At 41.9% G+C, this 21,303-nt stretch overlaps 1 protein-coding gene across 1 annotated transcript in view; it reads left to right on the plus strand.

Annotated features, from left to right (window-relative positions):
- The window catches only part of LOC143961246 (complement C3-like), a 659,302-nt gene that overhangs the window by 116,481 nt on the left and 521,518 nt on the right, over positions 1 to 21,303 (plus strand). The window contains exons 9-11 of the mRNA XM_077470481.1: positions 2,038 to 2,158; positions 13,496 to 13,611; positions 16,064 to 16,210. Of these exons, the coding sequence (XP_077326607.1) occupies positions 2,038 to 2,158; positions 13,496 to 13,611; positions 16,064 to 16,210 (384 nt within the window). The remainder of the gene's footprint in view (positions 1 to 2,037; positions 2,159 to 13,495; positions 13,612 to 16,063; positions 16,211 to 21,303) is intronic.

A 21,303-nucleotide genomic window follows, 5' to 3' on the forward strand; every position in this document is an offset into this window, starting at 1 on the left:
CGCTTCAGGAACTTGTTGTTTGTCTGGATAAAACATAAGTCTATAGTCACAGAAAAAGGAGGAAAAAACAGTGTGACTTTAAGTTTTTTAAAGCTCAATTGTGATTTTATTTTAGGCAGAGACAGGATAGAACTGATAGAACCTCTGCCATGTATTTATTTGCAGTCTGTGTCTCTACTGGGGATTTCCCTCATTTGCTATCCAGTTGAGACACAGACCTGCAACATTACACTTATTTTCAGTAAAACAAGGCTTACTACTTCTTTGAAGTTAATAATACTGCCCCAGGGACAACCATTTCCTTTATTGCTTGTCCTGTATCTTGCCTTTGCATTGGGGTCAAGGCTAGCAATAAAAACTTGATAGATGCATTTGCAACAAATAACAAAAAAACAAACAAAAAGTTGCAATGAAATTGGGCTTTAATTGTTTAATGAGCAATTGTTTTATTTTAATTGGTGTGTCAAAAGCATCTATCCATCCACCCATTAGGATCCAGCTTTCATTTATTAGGACAAGCCAGATGAATTGGCTTGTCTACTTATCTTTATGTTTATCTCCACATGGTATTGTAGATAAAAAAGTGAGGTGCCATATGCCTGTTGCCAGGCAATAGATTATGACAGTATGGAGACAAAGACACTGCTTTGTATCAACTTCTCTGCCTCTTCTGAGTTGTTAGTGTTGTGCCGCACAATTCTCCTCTAGAATAGGGGGGGGCCAAGTCAAAGCAAACCCATCGATTTGTATCTCTAGCCATGAAACCGAAGGTGCTTCTTCCACCACAAGAGCCTATCACCACCTCTGGCGGCCTGGCCCACTTTATTCTGTTAGTAATATTCAAACCATTGAGAGCCGGACATCTAGAGAACTTAATCAGTACCCCCCCTCTATTCTGTATCTCATTGCCTCTAAGTCTCTGCTGCACAATTAACACGTTTGAATTGCTGCTGCATCACATTGTCACCATCTCTGGTTTTAAGGATTTAAGGATCATCACCTTAATGCACCAACACTCATTTAATGGACTCAAACGTTAGCCAGCAGAAGATCAACTTTAGAGACTGTCCCTGTCATGAACAAGTTCCCCTCATTCATTATCAGTTTATGCTGTCCAATTCTTAAGCCCCGTACACACGAGCGGACTTTTCAACATTCAAAGTCCGTCAGACCGAGTCCGTCAGACTATCCGATCGTGTGTGGGCTGCAACGGACTTTAGCTCCGCAAAAGTCTGACGGACTTTAGAAATGAAGCATGCTTCAAATTTTCCCGACGGAACTCCGCCGGACCCGGTCCCCTTCGAAAAATTCGCTCGTGTGTGTGCTACTCCGACGGACTAAAACCGACGCTAGGGCAGCTATTGGCTACTGTCTATGAACTTCCTACGTCGAATCCAGTCGTACGTCATCACGTTCGACTCCGTCGGAGTTTGGTGTGATGGTGTGTGGTCAAGTCCGTTCGGTCGAAAAGTCCGCCAGAACTCCGTCGGAACTCCGGCGGAACTCCTTTGGAGGTCTGTCAGACTTAATCCCTCTCGTGTGTACGGGGCATTACTGTGTCTACTCAGTCAGTTTAGGCCTAGCATAGCCACCATTAGTGCATACTGGCAGTATAGCTCTGGTAATGTTAGATTACGTTTTACTACTGTCCATCATTGCATTCTGGGTGGCACTGCTACTGTTTATGCTGGCCTGGGTGTCTTATGACATTTATGCCTAGTCTTCACTGTTAGCCATTTAGTGTGCTGGACTTTGTCACTACTATTGCTACTCAGTTTTCTGGTTATTAACTCTAAGTAACAATACATTACGTTTACCCTTATTAACTGTTTTGGTGCCTGTTTTCAAGATTGTGTCTCTCTTTTTGCTTGCTTTCTCTCCACCTGGTATGCCAGAGGGGCTGAGGCTTTTGAGGGGGTTCAGGCCAAGAACAGAGTACCCAACTTAGACCCCTCAACTTCGATTGAGATCCAGGCTAAACACAGAAAGGCCTTTCATGTTAATTCTGTTATTCAATTTTGTGGCCTTGACTTCCAGATTGCCGATGGTGAAGGAAAAGCCACACTGAAGAGAGAAGGCCTTGTAAAGTATTTCAACACTTCAGAAGACATGCTAGGGTCAAGTCTGTATGTAACAGTGTCCGTTCTCACTGAATCAGGTAAGAACACTATTAGACAAAGTTGTAAACACAAGTGTTTAAAGCTGAACTTCAGGGAAACATATTAACATATTATACAATTAAAATTCACATGAGGGAGTTATCTTACCTGCCAACAAATTAGTATTCCTGTGCATCCAGTCCTGTGATTTCAACTGCTCTGCCAGACCTTGCATGCTGGCTGGCAACTTTACTTTGTATTTCTTTGTCTAAAGTGGTTGTAAACAAAAATGAACAAGACATATTTTTCTATAGTGTGTAGTTGCCTCAAGCTAATGCAAATATTTATCTTTGCTGTCTAGTTCCTCTGCTATCTGCAGGAGACATTGCTGAAAGGTTTTAACAGCCCTAAAAAAAAAAAAAAAATCATAAGGGGGGTGGGCAGCTGTAGGATGGGTTTGGGGGCAGGGTACATTGTGATTGACTTCCTCAGTTGTGCATGTTTGCCTATGTGCTATTTAGAGGGGGTTTGTCCATTCCCTCCATTTAAGCCTCAGGTTACACTGTGCAGGGTGTGACATCATATCCACACCCCCCACTTCTAAATCTTGGACATGCTTTGGGACTTTGAACTGACATAGAGGGATTCAAATAAACAGGTACATCTTATCTAGGAGGACTTGTTTCATCTCTGTGTATCACCTAAGGCTAGTCACTTTCCTGGGAATATATAAGCCTATACAATCATTTTAACCGCTTGCTGACTGTCTAACGCATTTATACGTCGGCAGAATGGTACGGGCAGGCAAAGCAATGTACAGGTACGTTGCTTTTAATCTGCCGCCTAGCGGGTGCAGGAACCATGCACTTGATGTCCACCGGTGTCCCGTGATCATGTCACAGAGAGGCAGAACGAGGGGATGCCTGTGTACACAAGGCATCTCCCTGTTCTACCTGGTGACAGGACACTGATTGTCTGCTCCCTGTGATCAGGAGCAGTGATCAGTGTTGTGTCACATGTAGCCCAGCCCCCTCACAGTTAGAATCACTCCCTAGGACACACTTAACCCCTTCCCCGCCCCCTACTGGTTAAACCCTTCACTGCCAGTGTCATTTACACAGTAATCAGTGCATTTTTATAGCACTGATCGCTGTATAAATAACAAAGTCCCAAAATACTATCAAAAGTGTCCGATGTGTCTGCCATAATGTCGCAGTCACGATAAAAATCACAGATCACCGCCATAACTAGTAAATAAAAAAAATCATAACAAAAATGCCATAAAACTACAACCTATTTTGTAGACGCTATATACGCTTATTGCATTTTTTTTTTACCAAAAATATGTAGAAGAATACATATCGGACTAAACTTAGGAAAAAATAGGATTTTTGTAACAGCTTACCTGTAAAATCCTTTTCTTTTGAGGTACATCACGGGACACAGATTCTCAGTAATCACTGATGGGTTATATAGGGTATCACTAGGTGATTGGACACTGGCACACCCTAGACAGGAAGTTCAACCCCCTATATAACCCTTTCCCTTACTGGGAGTACCTCAGTTTTGTAGCAAAGCAATATAAGTGTATTAGAAGAGGGGAGGGACCACTGTGTCCCGTGATGTACCTCAAAAGAAATGGATTTGAGAGGGGGGGTAGGAAACTGACCAGGATGGACGTGCTGTGAGCTGCTTCCAGTGATTTGATTTTTTCACCGGCTTCCCCTACGAGGTTCTGCAAATTGTATGGACAATAAGCCTGGCAAAAGCGTTGGATGAGCTGGGAGCATGCAGGTGAGTACAGCAAGTACAGCATATTTGGCTAAACCCTTTGAACGGCTTGGGGCGGCGGCTCGGATATCCCAGGGTTCCGCTCTCTTCGCTCCTAATATTTTAGTGGGGAGGAAAAGAGACTCAGCGAGGACCAATGAACAGCAACCAAGTTCCCCCGTTATACACCGAAAGCACATGAATATAACCGAGTCCCGCGGAAGGCTCGCTGAGGCTGAATCGGATCGCGATAACCCGAGCTACTCCAAGTTATTCCGAACCATACCGAGCTGTTCCGAGCCACCCCCAAGTTAGCCGCAAGCATTGCTCAGTGGATGGGAACACTGCCAAGGTTATATGTCTGCACAGACTGAACTGCACATTACCGAATATTGTGGAGATACCCCAAGAAGACACGGGGATACCGGTTGAATTGAATTTTGTATCTCCCAATAGAGATCTAGAGTCTACAACAAACATTAGTACCCTGGGAAATATACATCACTCTGCAGTGGGCATGGCAGGAGAAGTAAATAGCCCCAGCTGGGATATGCAGGCATATATAAAAGCACTACCGACTAAAGACGATATGGATAAATACGTATACAGATTGGAAACTACATATAAGTGAGAAATACTGGCATTGAAAACATCCTTAATGGACACTCAAAATAAAATTGATGCTGTAGATGCTAAAATGGGGGCTATTGATCAAGAAATTTCAGCATTGGAGGAAAAAAACCCAGGAAGATGATCGTTATTTAAAATACGTAATTGATGCAACAGATAGTTTTCATAGTTTTCATAGTTAGTTAGGTTGAATAAAGACACCAGTCCATCAAGTTCAACCTGAGTGTCTACAATTGTCCCTATCCCTGTACATTGCACACTCACATAGGTCCCTACCCTTAAGGAGCCCACAATCCAAGGTCCCCATTCATATACTATGGCCAATATTTTTTTTTTTTTGACTGAAGCCAATTAACCTACCTGCATGTCTTTGGATTGAACTTGAAAACAGAAGTAGGCATAATAATATAAGTGTAAGAGGTCTGCCAGAAACAACAGGTATGGGAAATCTGAAACAGATACTCCAGGGTATATTTAACATCTTGCTAAAACGACCGAAAAAGGCAGAGCTAGAAATCAATCGCACATAGAACACAAGGCCCTAGGGACCGGGACCAGACGAAACCGAGAGATAATATGTAGAATACACTTTTTTCACATTAAAGAAAGTATCATGACAGCAGCGCGGATACAGAGGGACTTTGAGTTTGATGGAACCCAGCTCATATTCTTACAGGATTTGTCCAGATATACACTGAGCAGGAGGAGAGCGGTTAAACCCCTATTGGAAGTACTAAGAGAGAAGGGGATTTTCTACAAATGGGGATTCCCCTTTCAGATAATAGTTTATCAGAATGGACAAAAAATTGTGTTTCGGGACATTGGGGATCTCTCTGATTTTCTTGGCCATCTCAGACTGCCCCCGATGGAGTTGCCATTGTGGTCACAATTATATCGGGATTTTCCTGGAGGACAATATAGGAGAGGATAGATGAGTTGGGGGGGGGGGGGGGGGGGGGTTATATAAATAGGGGAGGGTGTGTTTTTTTTTTCTTCTTCTTTTTTTTTTCCTTTTTACAGGGTGGTAAGAAGAGTTGATATGATACAAATAATAATTTAAGTATTGCATAAGCATGGGTAATTTAATAATCAAATAGACACAGGGCTGTTATTAACGTGACAGGGTGTATGAGTTAATGAAGGGATGTTATAATACAAATTTAGTAAGGATTTTGATAAGCATTAAAAATAGTGTATACAGTGAAATAATAAGAAATGTTATAATGCACTAGTTGGTCCTAAATGGTAAAAGGTTTTTTTTTTTGTTGTTGTTGTTTTTTCATGATTGGACAAATGTGTGGTTAACCAACTTGAAAGATATGACACAAAAAAATATGGTGTAAAAGTAAAATAGATATGTTAAATATATTTTGTTGCTCGAGGTAGGTTACATTTTTACAATAGATATGTGGGTGTTACTAGAGATTCTTGTCTATGTGCTAACATGGGGGTGATATATTACAAATTTAATAGGGGCCTTGATATGAACGAAGATTAATGTTAAATAGGGAAATAATAAGGAAATAAGGGGGGGGGGGGGGTTATAGATATGTATGTGTTTATGGTATCATTTCCCCAAAAACATAATTAGGGGTGGGATATCTCTCCCCCCCCCTTTTTTTTATTACCCTCTCTTCCCTTCCTGTTTTTCTCCTTTCTCCTCTTCCTCCCCCCACCCTCTCTTTCCTCTCTTTTCTAAGTCTCCTAGTACTCTATTTTTTTTCTTTTTTTTACATAGTGGAAGAATTTTTTATAAACTAATATACCTGTATCAGAGACACGTCCAATCCTTTGAAGGTCCCTATACCCCCTAGGGAACTTACAAAGTAAGGTTAGACTCAAATGAGTCAATTAGAGAGTGTTTGAGATGGGGAGGGTGACTGGGTTGAGTGGCTGGAGGCACTAAGTGTACAAGGGTTTAATTGATTTTTTTTCTTTTTTTTTTTCGGTTTGTATTTTCCCCCCTTTCCTATCTCTCCATCTATGGGTACCGTCGAGTTTAAATAATGCAGCAAAAAGATCACAAATCTTACACTCTCTTCATAAACAGGGCGTGGGAATTATTCTCCTCCAGGAAACGTATTTTCGTTCAGATCATATACCAAGAATTCAAAATAGGTGTTATCCAACATGGTTTCATGATACTTATGCCTATTGAAAGTCTAGAGGTGTCTCTATAATAAACCATAATTTAATACCCCACCAGGTTATATAAAAATGGATAAATCGAAAAATATGATTAACCACCTCAATACAGTGAACTTACCAGATCAATTTTCAGCTTTCAGTGCTCTCACAGTTTGAATGACAATTACTCAGTCATGCAATACTGTACCCATATGAAACTTGCATCCTTTTTTCCACACAAATAGAGCTTTCTTTTAGTGGTATTTAATCACTAGTGGGTTTTTCATTTTTTGTGCTATAAATTTAAAAAAAAAACTTAAATTTTGTGACAAAAAATGCTTTTTTGTTTCTGTCATAAAATTTTGATAATTAGTAATTTTTCTTCATAAATTTTGGCCAAAATGTATACTGCTACATATCTTTAGTAAAAAATAACCCACATTAGTGTATATTATTTGGTCTTTGTGAAAGTTATAGAGTCTACAAACTATGGTGCCTGTCACTGAAAATTGATCACATCTGATCAGGCCTTCAGTACATCGGGTGTATCTAATTTCTTGAGATACTAACAAGTCAGGAAAGTACAAATACCCACCAAATGACCCCTTTTTAGAAAGTAGACATTCCAAGGTATTAAGTAAGTAGCATGGTGAGAATTTTTCCCACAATTCTTTTCAAAATTAAGATTTTTTATTTTTTTTTATTTTTTTAAATTGTCATATTATCAGGTTATTTCTCACACACAGCATATGCATACAACAAATTACACCCCAAAATACATTCTGCTACTCTTCCCGAGTATGGCGATACCACATGTGTGAGACTTTTACACAGCCTGGCCACATACAGAGCACCAACATTGAAGTAGTAACTTCAGGTGTTCTACGAGCAAAAATTACACATCTCATTTCACAGCCACCTATTACATTTTTGAAGGCCCTGGAGTACCAGGACAATGGAATTGCCCATAAAATTACCCAATTTTGGAAAGCAAACACCCCAATGGATAATCTGTGAGGCATAATGAGTCTTTTGAACGGTTCATTTTTTTCCAGAAGTTTTTGGAAAATGTGGAAAAAAATGAAATGCATTTTTCTTTTACACAAAGTTGTCAATTTATAAGATATTTCTAACACATAGCATGTATATAGCAACAATTACACTCCAAAACACATTCTGCTACTCCTCACAAATATGGCGATACCACATGTGTAGGACTTTTACACAGCCTGGTCACATAGAGAGGCTGAACATTGAAGTTGTACCTTCAGGCGTTCTAGGAGCATAAATGACATCTCATTTCATTCCTACCTATCACTCTTTTCAAGATCGTGGAGCACCAGGACAATGGAATTACCCACAAAATTACCCCATTTTGGAAAGCAAACACCCCAACGTATATTCTATGAGGCATGGGCTGCAAATAGGTACCCGGATACTCTGATGGGCTGTTGACAGGTACTCGGGTACTCTGATGGCCTGGTGACAGGTTCTCTGATGGCCTGGTGACTGGTATTTGGGTACTCTGAAGGGTGGTGATAGGCACTCAGGTACTCATATGAACTGTGACTGGTACTCGGGTAATCAGATGAACTGTGACAGGCACTCAGGTACTCAGATGGACTGGGACAGGTACTCGGGTACTCAGATGGACTGGGACAGGTACTCGGGTACTCAGATGGACTGGGACAGGTACTCGGGTACTCAGATGGACTGGGACAGGTACTCGGGTACTCTAATGGGCTGGGACAGGTACTCGGGTACTCTGATGGGCTGTGACAGGTTCTCGGGTACTCTGATGGTCTGTGACAGGTACTTGGGTACTCTGATGGGATGTGACAGGTACTCGGGTACTCTGATGGACTGTGACAGGTACTCTGATGGACTGTGAGCGACAGGTACTATGATGGGTGGTGACAGGTCCTCTTTATTGGGGGGGTGGGCAATCAGTGTGATTGGTGTACACTGTAAGCGGTAACGAGATGTTACTGCAATCTCCTCCTCACACACGATCAGTGTGTGAGGAGGAGAACCTGGTAACATCTCGTTATCACGGTTTGTTTACATTTAGCGATTGGCTGTGAAACGATCACAGCCGATCACGTGGGTAAACATCTGGCCAATGGCTGTTTACCAGCGTCGGTGACGAGCGGTGTTCCCGGGAACACGCCACCACCGACGTGTGCGCATGCACCGTGCACAGTGGGGGTGTAACCATCTGTGATTGGCCATGACTTTATCACGGCTGATCACGTGGTAAACAGCCATACCCAATGGCTGTTCACCCCACTCGGTGGCGAGCGGTGTCTCCATGACACGCCGCCACTGAAGGAACAGGGAAGCGCGTGCACGATCACGCGCATTCCCTGTTTAAATGGGAGGACGTCATATGACGTCCTCCCGCCACAAGAGCTGCGCCGCCTGGCCATCATTATTAATATATACTTACCTAATATAGATCATATTAAAGTCGGCACCCGATTAATGAAGGAGCTTATGGAAAGAGCTGAGGGGGTGACGGTAGTTGGGGGTGACTTTAATTTTGTCTTTGATCGAGATATGGACACTACAGCACCATCAGGACCCCAGAGGAGTACTGATAAAAAAGATTTAAGGAAGTGCTCAATAGATATCAATTAGTGGATATATGGAGAGTACTACATCCAGTAGAGAAAGATTACACATTCCTTTCAAAAGTCCATGATACATACCATAGACCATTATTTTCTGATAAATTCACTGCGTATAGCCACAATTTCCTAGTCAGAGATAGGTAGTTCTCTCTCGGACCATGCCCCTATCTTTCTGGAGGTGGGTACATTAAAATGTAATAAACCAAGAGGTACATGGAAATGAAATGATAACTTATTATATGAGGAGCCATGCATCTTGGAGATACGGTCAGCAATATTGAATTTTACACAAGACCACACAAATGATAATTACCCAATCAATGGGAAACATTGAAATGTATAGTGAGGGGCTTATTCATAAAGCAGGGAGCTAGGTTAAAAAGGCAAAAGGAAATAGAACAGTACTGCTTAAAACAGGAAATCGTAGAACTAGAAAAGAAACATAAACAAAATTCAAAACGGGAGATACTAAATGGCATTAACGGATAAGCGATTAGAAATATGTACATTATTAAATGAACAAACATTAAAGATAAAAAAACGCACATTATATTATCAATAAGGAAATAAACCTGGTAAATTATGAGCCAGAGCTTTACGTCAACAAATATATCCTACAGCTACTGTTAAGGTAAAGACAGAAACAGGTGATATGGTATATGATCCAAAAATCATTTTGAAAATATTTCATACGTTCTATTCAAAATTGTATATTATACCTAATCAATTAGCAGAACATGATCCTGAAGCATTTCGGCATAGTATAAGGCAATATATAAAAGACACTGCTATACCAACTTTGACACAAATGGAAGTAGAACAAGTAGAAAATAAGTTTTCTGAGACTGAAACTCTGAAAGTAATTGATACACTAAAAAAAGGTAAAAGTCCGGGGTCCGGACGGTTTTACTCCACATTTTTATAAAACATTTAAAGATCTGTTAGCCCCAATTATGAAACAGACCTCAAACGCAGTATCCCTTTCTCAATCATTTGTTCTGCAGAGTATGCAGGCATATATTTCACTTATACCTAAGCCAGAGAAAGATCATACACTCTGTGGAAATTATCGACCAATCTCTCTGACAAATGTCGACTTCCAAATATATTCACTATCCACTTTGACCAAGTGGGATTTATAGAAGGCCGAGAAGTGAGAGATAACCTGAAGACCTTGACATTAATTGAGTATGCCCGGAGACACGTCATCTCATCCTGTCTCCTAGCAATTGATGCCGAGAAGGCTTTTAACAGGGTGGGATAGCAATTATTCGAGGAGTCACTGAGAAAATGGGGAGTGGGACCAGTACTTTTGGAAAAAATAATGGTCCTGTATTAGAATCCAACTGCCAGAATAAGACCAAATGGGTAGGTATCCGAAATTGTCACTATAGCAAATTAATTAAGGTAAAAACTGAGGAATATAAAATATCGGCATATGCAGATGACCTGCTAATATATATCCCAAACCCAATAGTGACAATACCAAATTTAATTAGGGAGTTTAAACATTTTGCTGAATTAAGCAACTTTAAGGTCAACTATAATAAATCCGAAGCTTTGAATATTATGCTCCCTACTAATACTGTTGAACATCTAAGAAAGACTTTTTCCTTTAAATGGCAACATAATACAATTAAATATCTTGGTATATATATACCTAGAGAACTTGAGAAACTCCAGGAACATAATTGCCTTCCAATAATGCATAAAATAATTAAGATGCTTCAACAGTATGATAAGGGATGTTTTTCATGGACAGGCCATATAAATATTATAAAAATGGATATACTCCCAAAAATACTTTATAATTTTTCAGACAATTCCGATTTTTTCTTTAAAAAATATCTTGAATTTTTTACATAAAGCTATTGGTAGGCAAGCAAATCTGCTAGAATCAGCAAGGAAGTCCTAACTAGATTAAAAAAGGATGGGGGCATGGCCCTCCCAGACGTGTCGGTTTACTTAAGAGCAGTGTTGGTGGCCGGGATTGTGGACTGGTTTCACAATATGGAATGTAAACAGTGGTTGAAACTTGAGGAGGAAATTGTGGGTATAAAATTGAAGTCACTGCCATGGATAAAGAGAAAATAGGCCTCCTAGGGAAGAGATGCCATTTCGGGTCAACACTGAAGGTATGGGATGGTTTGATGAAGAGGGGAGTAGGAACCACTTACATGGGCCCAATGACACGCCTCTTCTGCAATCCTGAATTTCCACCATCTAGAGAGGCCATGACTTTCTTGAAATGGCAGAGAAGGGAGGATACAAGGATTATATAGACAATGGAGGGTGGCAGACGTCCCCGGTTGGAAGCCATGGGAAGGGAACACAAAAAGAAATGGATGCAACATAGGCAACTTCAAGATCATATAACTGCCCTTAAGAAATTGGGGACATTGGATAGAGCACCGACTGCACTGGAATTATTATTTTTGCAAGAACAGAAACCAACACATTATCTATCTAATGTATATAAATATTTAATATCGAACAAAAAAGAGCCAGAGCTGAGCTACATAAAAAAGTGGGAAAAAGAACTAGGTATAGTTATCCCCAAAGCTAAGTGGGACAAGGCAAATACACATAAGATGTCGGTTTCTAGTAGGAATCAAGAAAGAAATTATAAACTATTAGCGAGGTGGTATAGATGTCCAATAGATATGCATAGAATTAATCCAGAGAATGATGACACCTTGTCATGGTTATGCAATAGTTTGTCTGCTTACCTGTTCCCATGTGTTCATCTAGAGACCAGCCGACCCTCACCTGTCTGCTTTTGTAATCCATCCTCTGGCATGGCTCCACCCTAGCTCCTATCAGGGAGCTCTATATTAACCTGTGCACTGCAGGCCAACGCTGCTGATCAACCTTTGTGTGTTAGCTTCCTGTTACCTGCCGTGTGCTCTTCTGTTGTTCCGTTACCGACTTTCCCTGGGAGGTCGACTAGGGGGTCTCTCACACTATCTTTCTTCTCTCCCTGTCCCTTCCCTCCTCCCCATGCTATAGTCCGCTGTGTGACTGGGCACATGGGGGTGCGGTGCACATACCTGGGTCCTGGCAGGGGGCTGCGCTGGGTGTTGGGGTTCCGCTCGTCCTCTTCCCTGTTTTCTGGGCCACAGTGGGGTGTCTGTGCTGTTCTTTAGATGGGGGGAGTCCGCACTGTGCTCCGCAGCCATTTTCCTGGCGCCGCGGTCATTTTTTTTTAGCCACAGCCAGTTTTTTTGCCTTTCAGCCATTTTCTGGACGTTCGGCGGCTATTTTCTCGGCGCCCTCAGACATTTTTGAACTTGGAGGGGATTGATTCCTCTATATGCCACCCCTCCTATCAAGCTTCTTTCTGCTGCTCCAGGGCCCCTGTGCTCTCTCCCAACCCCATGTGTTTTCTCCTGGCTCCCTCATCCCTGCAGCTTTACTGGGTTCCCCCCTCCCCTCTCCCACCGGCTGCTGCAGTGGATCTTTAAGGATGGAGAGCAGGGAAGGGGCAAATAAACATGTAATTTACTGTCCCCTTCCATCTATTCAGCAATCGGCACTCATCACTGACTCTGTCCATTCATAACTGAAGCATAGAAAACAGTTTACTGTGCTTTGGTTTGTGAATGAACGGGAAGCTCTGTAGAGGGCTATTCCTGTTCATTTATTTTGTGTTGATGAAGCTGCAGAGAAGAAAATTGAGGGCTGTCTCCTCAAACTCCTTTCTCATTTTTAAAGGTGAAACATCAGAGATCTGTTTAGGCCCCTGATATCTCACCATATGCCCACCCCCCCCCCCCCCCCCCCAATATATTCATAATTTACAAAAAAAATAATAATAATAATATTGTTTAAAAAATGGTAAAAAATAAAATAACAAAAATACAAAAACTTGTGACACCAGTGGCAGAACTACTAGGGTTGCAAAGGTTGCACTTGCAATTGGGCCCTGGCATTCCACCACTGGGCTCGTAGGGAAGGACTCCATCAGGGCCCTGAAGGTTCTATTTACGCCTCTGCCACAGAGATACTCCAATATCTTGTGGAAAGCTTTCCCAGAAGTGTGGAGGCTGTCATAGCCACGAAGGGAGGGAAACTGTATATGTGTATATACAGTATGAGCGTGTGTGTATGTATGTACAGTATATCCACACATACATGATATGATATGATGGCTCAAATTATCTTTATGTATTATTATAGATTACATTTTGGTAGTTACTTATCTTACCAATAATATGATGTCTTTCTCTCCTACAGGCAGTGAAATGGTCGAAGCTATGCTAGACAATATACATATTGTGGACTCTCCATATAAAATCTTCTTCACCAAAACCTCCAAATACTTCAAACCAGGAATGCCATTTGACCTTAGGGTATGTCAGTTAAAGAACAACCTGTATTATTAACTCAGTGGTAATAATTGATAGAATAATATAACAAAACTTTGTTCCAGTTCATTAAATTTCAACGTGTCTGCCTTCCCTACAGTCTTGTACAGTTGTTGCTTACTCTGATTTCACTACACAATGTGAGCTTCTCATAGTGGGCATTAGAAGCTAGATAGATCCTGCAAGTGGGAGGGAGGCCAGGTGGTAGGCACCCCTAGGGGAAGGATTGGCACACACAGTGGTTGGATTTGCAGGAAATATATTGACAAGAACGTTCCAACATACTGTAACAGAGTCTGTGCAGTGACTTAGAACTTACGGCAACACTCTACAATACTTGTGGGGAAAGATGCTCAGTGATCGACAGTGCCTGGTTCAGGAGGTGGCTGGTAGGCAATAAGCAGTGAAGAATTAGTAGTTCAAAGGATTCCCCACAACAGCACTGAAAAACAGTCCCTATGGTGTCCCACCTTCTCTGGAACCTCTCCCCCACGGCATCCTAGGGAACCAGCCTGGAAGTCACAGATGGTGGAGCGAGGCCTTGAGAGGGAATAAGTATAAGAGTGTTGTACATGAGTACCATCATTTTTGGTGAGATACTCACCAATAGGAAATCACATCTAAAGGGATGCAGACCCTGCTCTTCCTGGGATTTCAGTGTAGCATATGGATCGGTGGATGAGGTGACGGGCAACCAAGCTAGTGGCATCTGGTGCAAGCTCACTGGTACCAGCTCAGAAATGCTGCACAAACAAGAGAAGTGTATTAGGAAACTGGTAACCAAAGTGCACAGAGTATAAAGAGTCAAGGAACTGTGCCATGGACTATAAGGAGTTCATTATGTTTTATGGAGTAGTGTCCCTTTTAAGTTGGAGTCTGCTTTAACGCCAGCTTTGTGTTAAGTTGCAGCCTCAGCCCATCTTTGGGGGAACTAGCGTGTACTCTCTCCAGCTCCCCATATGGGCACCGCTCACATCCTTGTGTATAGTAAAAGGTTTCAGAATGTCTCCCTCTCTGCCAGTGTAAAAACACTCTATGCATTTTCATTGGAGTAGTGTACTGATCACCAACCCTGGAACTGTCCACCTGGAACCAAACTGCTTACAAGACAACGGGTTACATAAGCTTCCAAAGTTTAAGATGTACTGACATAGAGTACCTTCTGTGACTTTGATATCTAATTTCTTGCGTTATCACAAGGGTAACTGGTTGAATGGGGTAGTATATTGTTTGGTGTACTTTGTTGTTCTTTGACTTTGCAGTAATAAGAAAAGGTGTAACATAAGTAACTTTAAAAAAGTTAAAGGGGCAGAAGTATGTATTTGTGTTTTTTTCCATACGTTGTGTTTATTGTATTGTTATTTTATGTTGTTTTTATTAAATTTCTTGGCAAAAAAAAACTCAAATAGCATAATATACCAAAAACAACAAGCAAGCAAAAATCCCCTCAACAAATAATCAGAGGAAAGAAAAAAAACGCATCTCTGGTTACATATGATATAATAAAAATTATATAAACAAATGAATTTAAAAAAAGTTAGTAATGCATTAAAAAAAAAAAAAAAAATTGTGTCCTTTCCCTTATTGTTTTTTAGCTTTCATGGTGAATTTTGCTATTATTTTGTTGTATATATTTTTATGTTTTGTAATAAGGTAATAAATAAATCTCTAACAATAATATGTAAAAACAAGGGGAGAAATGCATTACTATAATTGCATGTTTTCCCACTGCATAAAAAAATCCTTAATTAAGAACAAAAAAAAAAAAAACACACACACAATAAGTGTTTGTAATTTATTTATCAGTGCTGCAATCAGTGACATTTTTTATAAATGTAAGCCATGATCACCATGTATTTTTATAACCTTTGTCATTAACTTTGTTATTACAAAAAAAAAGATTTTTCTGAAAATGCTACCCGGAAGTGCCCCCCCCCCGCGACATACTTTCCTGCTTCTGTGATTGGCTCAATGATTTCCCAGAAGTCTGCACTGAGATAAGTGTTCAGGCATGCAACAAAGCTATCATTTTTGCTGAGATACTCCCAATATGAAATCACATCGCAGACCCTGCCACTTTTCTTCAGAGCCTTGCAAGCACAACAGCTGACTAATAATTATGAAAATACTCCCATTAGATTAACTTTGCATATGGGCTCACTCAGAGGAACAAACATTGATTTCTTCAGAACAAAAGGTAGGAATCTGCATCAACATTTTTTAAAATCCTTGTAATGTACATAGATCACCCAGCTTGGATTTTTTGTTTTTTCTCAACAAAAGTGGAGTTACTCTTTAAGTGAACATTTGGTAGCCAGTTGTTTAATGAACTGAATTATCATACTTCTGTTTACTCATTGCCATACTTTTAAAGATTTGGCTGGTATTATGAAAATATAATTTTTATGTTTATTTATACATTTTCACTTTTCATTAGGTGCTGGTAACTAATCCAGATGGGTCTCCAGCTGATGGAATACCTCTAGTGGTGGATCCAGGAGCAGTAAGAGTACCAACACAGAAAGATGGAATTGCAAGACTGACAGTTAACACACAGTCAGATATAATATTCTTGAATGTTGTTGTAAGTTATCTACATAAAACAATATAAAAGTAAACCTGTGGGCGATCGATCTATTAATTACTTGGCGATCAACGTATGTTTAAAAATGTTCTGTCAGCATGTGGTTATTACAAGACCATGGCTGCAGCTGGTAGTGTTTTTTTCAGCCATCGACTTTGTAAAGCCACTTGTTCATTTTTCCAGGGCTTAGAAGGGCCACCCACTCACACAACCAGTGATGTAAGTAACTGAATTAAAATAAACGGAGTTACTTTAGAGGGTAATGAGTAATCTAACTGATTACTCTTCCCCTCATGGTAACTCAGTTCCCATTACTTGGACGGCGTTACCTCAATTACATCTACCGCCCGGGAGGTCAACCGTGGCCGCACTGCCTGGCCGTTCTTCTGCTGCAGGGAGGGGGGTTTTCGCCCACTGAGCTTAGAAGAGGCTGAGACTCAGAGACTGTCTGGACTGCCCCATCCCGCCCCACCTATCCAGAGAGAGGGAATGTAGGGAGGCGGGGTGGACACTGAAAAATGAAGTCAGCTGACCAGCTGACACCAATAGAGTGAAGGGGAGGGTCTCTCTCTTTCCCCATAATGAAAGGCATCCATGGAGGCATTCAAGTAAGTGACTGATAATTCGAATTGCAGTGCAATCGAACCATCCCAAGTTCTCCACCACCTCTGCTTCTTACTGATCCCATCCCTACCCACCCACCATCACTTCTACAACAGAAGTGATGGGGGGGGATAGGGTAGGGATGAGATCAGTGGTGGTGGGGGATGGGATTAGTAAGAGGCAGAGGTGGTGGTGGGAGAGGATGGCACCACCACCGCTGCCACCCCCCCAAGTACCACGCTGCCTGCCACCCCCTCCAGTTCACCACCACTGCCACCCCCCCATAACCACCGCTGCCACCCCCTCAACTACCACCGTTGCCACCCCTCAAGTACCACCGCTGCCACCCCCCTCAACATTTGGGTTCAAATAAATACCAAATGTTCTAAAATACTGTATATAGTGTTCTTATTCTTCAATCAGTTAATATAAACATCTTTGACATTAAAGATGTTATAGAACGTAATTGCATTATAGAATATTTTAAAAAAAGTCACAGTTACTTTGCTGAGTAACTTTCCCAATGTACTAATTGAGTTACTAATTCAATTACTTTTTGGGAGAAGTAATTCGTAACTTAACTAATTACTTTTTTAAAGTAAAGCCGCGTACACACGTAGCCGTCTGTCCGACGTACTTAGTCTGACGGACGTCCGCCAAACTGTCCGTCGGAATTTCCGAACGGGCTACTTGCCCACACACGGCACTTTTTCAGTGGACTAATACGGCGTACTAAGCCCGCCGTACTAAGTCCGCCGTACTTTCGAAATGAACGGACTCGCTCACACACGCGGAGGAAAGTCCGCTCATTTCGAGCGCGTCTCCAGGTAGGCGGGGCCCGTGAAGGAGACGTCGCTGGCCCCGCCGCCTGGTATGGACTTAAAGGGGAACCCCAACACCGAAAAAAATCGGCGTGGGGGTCCCCCCCAAGTCCACAACAGACCCTTGTCTGAGCACGCTACCTGGCCGGCCAGGAAAGGGGGGCGAGCGAGCGCCCCCCCCCTCCTGAGCCGTACCAGGCCGCGTGCCCTCAACATGGGGGGTGCCTTGGGGAAGGGGGGCCCCGCGGCCCCCCCACCCCAAAGCACCTTGTCCCCATGTTGATGAGGACAAGGGCCTCTTCCCGACAACCCTGGCCGTTGGTTGTCGGGGTCTGCGGGCGGGGGGCTTATCGGAATCCGGGAGCCCCCGGATACCGGCCCCCCACCCTATGTGAATGAGTATGGGGTACAATGTACCCCTACCCATTCACCTGTAAAATAAAAGTACAAAAAAAAAACACAACACACGAGATAAAATACTTTATTGCACAGCTCCGGGGGTCTTCCGTCTTCGGGGGTCTTCTCGCCGGACTCCTCCGCTATCTTCTTGTAGCTCTTTTGCTAGCGGAGGAGTCCGGCTTTTTTCCTCGCCGCCGGCCTCTTCTCCCAACTTCGGGGGTCTTGTCCCCCTCTTCGGTTCTTCTGCCGAGCCACCGCGCCTTCTTATAGCTCTTTTACAGGCGGTGGCCCGGTCTTCTGTTGCCCCCACCGCCTTCCGTTCTTCTTCTGCGGCGGACTGGCATACACACGGCCGGATTGTCCGCCGAAATGCGAGTACGGCGGGCAGATTGGTGTGCAACACGGCATTCTAAGTCCGCCGTACTGTCGGGTCAAAAAAGTATGCCGGAGGCTACACACGGGGGGATTGTTTGGCAGACTTGAGTTTGCCGGACTTTTCCACCGGATTGTTTGATCGTGTGTACACGGCATAAGATAACCAACACAGCCCACAACCAATCGTTTGAGAAGCCCAAGACCACAATAATACGATAATTTTATCACTTCCAGTTTCAGACCTGTCATTCCCTGGCTTTAACAGCCAGTGAAGCAGCTAACACAGCACGATCTGTGCTTTGTTAGTTGCTTTAGAGGGCAGGGAAGATAACAGGGGTCTACAACCCCTGGCAAAAAGTATGGAATTACCACTCTTGGAAAATGTTCATTCAATAGTTTATTTATGTAGAGCAGTGGTCATCAACCCTGTCCTCGGCCCACTAACAGGCCAGGTTTTATGTATTACCTTTGGGGAGATGCAGACTAGAATACTGCAATCACTAAGCAGCAAATAGTATCACCTGTGATGTATTTCAGTTATCTTGCAAACCTGGCTTTTTAGTGGGCCCTGAAGACAGGGGTGATGACCACTGATGTGAAGAAAAATCTAATCACAGACATGCCTCAAAACTATATTAATTTAATAACTTGCTTACTGGGCACCTATTCCCCCTTCATTTGAATGACAATTGTGTGGTCATGCAACAATGTACCCAAACATTTTTTTTTTAAATTTTTTGCATACAAATAGAGCTTTCTTTTGGCAGTATTTATTTACTACTGGGGCTTTTTATTTTTTGCTAAAGAAACAAAAAAAAAGATCAAACATGTTGAAAAAAACAAACAAAAATGACACAGTTCGTTATAAAATTTTGCAAACGGAATTTTTTCCTTCACTGATGTGCACTGATGAGGCTGCACTGATAGGTACTGATGAGGCAGCACTAATTGGGCACTGATGAAGCTACACTCATGGGCACTGATAAGGAAGCACTGATGAGGCTTCACTGATAGGTGGCACTGAGAGGTAGCATTGAGAGGTGGCAATTATGGGCACTGATGAGCACTTATAGGCAGCACTGATAGGTGACACTGATGGGCACTAATTGGCTGCACTGATGGGCACTGATAGGTGGCACTGATTGGCCGCACTGATGGGTACTGGTAGGCATTGAATAGCAGCACTGGTGGGCACCAATGTCCTTGTAATAGAAGCCGGTTACCAGCTTTCTGCTTCCCTCCTCACTCTGATCGTGAGGAGAAAGAAAGCCAATAACTGACTTCTGTTTACTTTCGTGGTCAGCTGTCATTGGCTGACAGCTGAAGGGCCCGCTGTGATTGGCCCTTTACCCTGTTCTGTGATCAGCTGAGTTGGAAGGACTTGGCTGATCACAGAGTGCACCAGCCATGTGCCCCAAGGGGCGTGCGAGCAGCACGATCACGGGAGGAAATCTATTGAAGCCCTCCCGGCACTGGAAGTCGCTGCAACTTGAAGTCGCACAGATATGAACAGTACTCATTGCAAATCATGAGGTATGACTTGTCATGCGACTTTTCAGACCCAAATCACATGGAAAAGTCGCACTAGGGGAAACCAAGCCCTAAAAGAGTCACCTATGGACAAATTTAGTTACAGTACTTTGTTGCCATTTCAAGAGTGTGCACTATTTTATATCTTGATATGCTTGGTATCAATTTACATGATGCAACATTATCCCTTATATTTTACCAAACAACTGGGTATTATTTTGTGTTTAAACAAAAATGTAAGCGTATTTTTTCCTAAAAAATTGCATTTGATAAATGGCTGCACAAATATTATCTGACATAAAAAAAAAATTGTACCATCCACTATTTTATTCTCCAGGGCCTCTGCTTTCAAAAAATATATAATGTAATGTTTGGGTGTTATAAGTATGTAGAATTCTAAAATTCAGATTTTAACATGTATGTGAAAAATTTAAACATTGCCCCAGTAGGCAACCAGTAATGTGATCAGCCTAAAGTTATAGTGCCCAGCTTGCAACTAAAAAGCCTCACACTGTACATACATTGGTACTTACTATGGGGTCACAGCAGTTAGTAGTGCTTTCCTTGCTTAGGTGCTTACTCTGGGACGGTAAAGAAATATATCAACTAAACTGATTTCTTCTGCTTAGTGGTTTGTTCTATTTCTTTTACACTTACTTACTTTTTTGTGATGTCCAACATTATTGTTCTTTTTGTGTATTCTGACCTTCAGAATAACTTCAGAGCTATGTTTGTTTCAAAACTATTCAGAACTAGGTTTGTCCCAAGAATACTGCATAGCAATGCAAAAGCAGCTTTAAGCAGGTCAAAGGGAGGTTAATTGCAGATAAAATACGCCTGTAATTAATTCTGTATGATCTTAGAAGTCCTGTATTTTAAGCTGATGTTGAGGGGAATATCAGATCTGAGGGCTGAGATGTCACACAGTGGGCAAACCCAACAGAGAAAGCAATGAGCTTCAACCCACCAAACCCCTGCTAGAAAGAATTTTCCATTATTAGTTTTTTCTCAGGTTGCATAATTATTTCCAAGTTTGGACACAATGGCCTTGTATCTTTAAGTAGCAGTATTATGTAAAGCATAACTCCCAACATTTTGAAATGGGAACGAGGGACACCTATTAGCAAAAGTATGTAGCCATAGGACACACCCCCTGCCATGCCCCCTTAAGTGTAAGTGTATCAGTGTAGCTCTGGCATTTTTGCCTATTAAATGTAATGCAAAGTAATTCTATGAACAGTGTTATAGCTTAATATTTGGCGCCGTCTAGCAGCTAAATACAGGAAATGGACTTCAATTATTTTTCTTTTTCAAGCACTAGAAAGATAACAGGAAGTGACTGTTCTGTTTACATTTTACTGTGAC

The sequence above is a fragment of the Lithobates pipiens genome, unplaced genomic scaffold, assembly GCF_037356315.1.
Source record: "Lithobates pipiens isolate NorthernLeopardFrog02 unplaced genomic scaffold, aLitPip1_a1.2 Scaffold_8, whole genome shotgun sequence".
Taxonomy (NCBI): domain Eukaryota; kingdom Metazoa; phylum Chordata; class Amphibia; order Anura; family Ranidae; genus Lithobates; species Lithobates pipiens.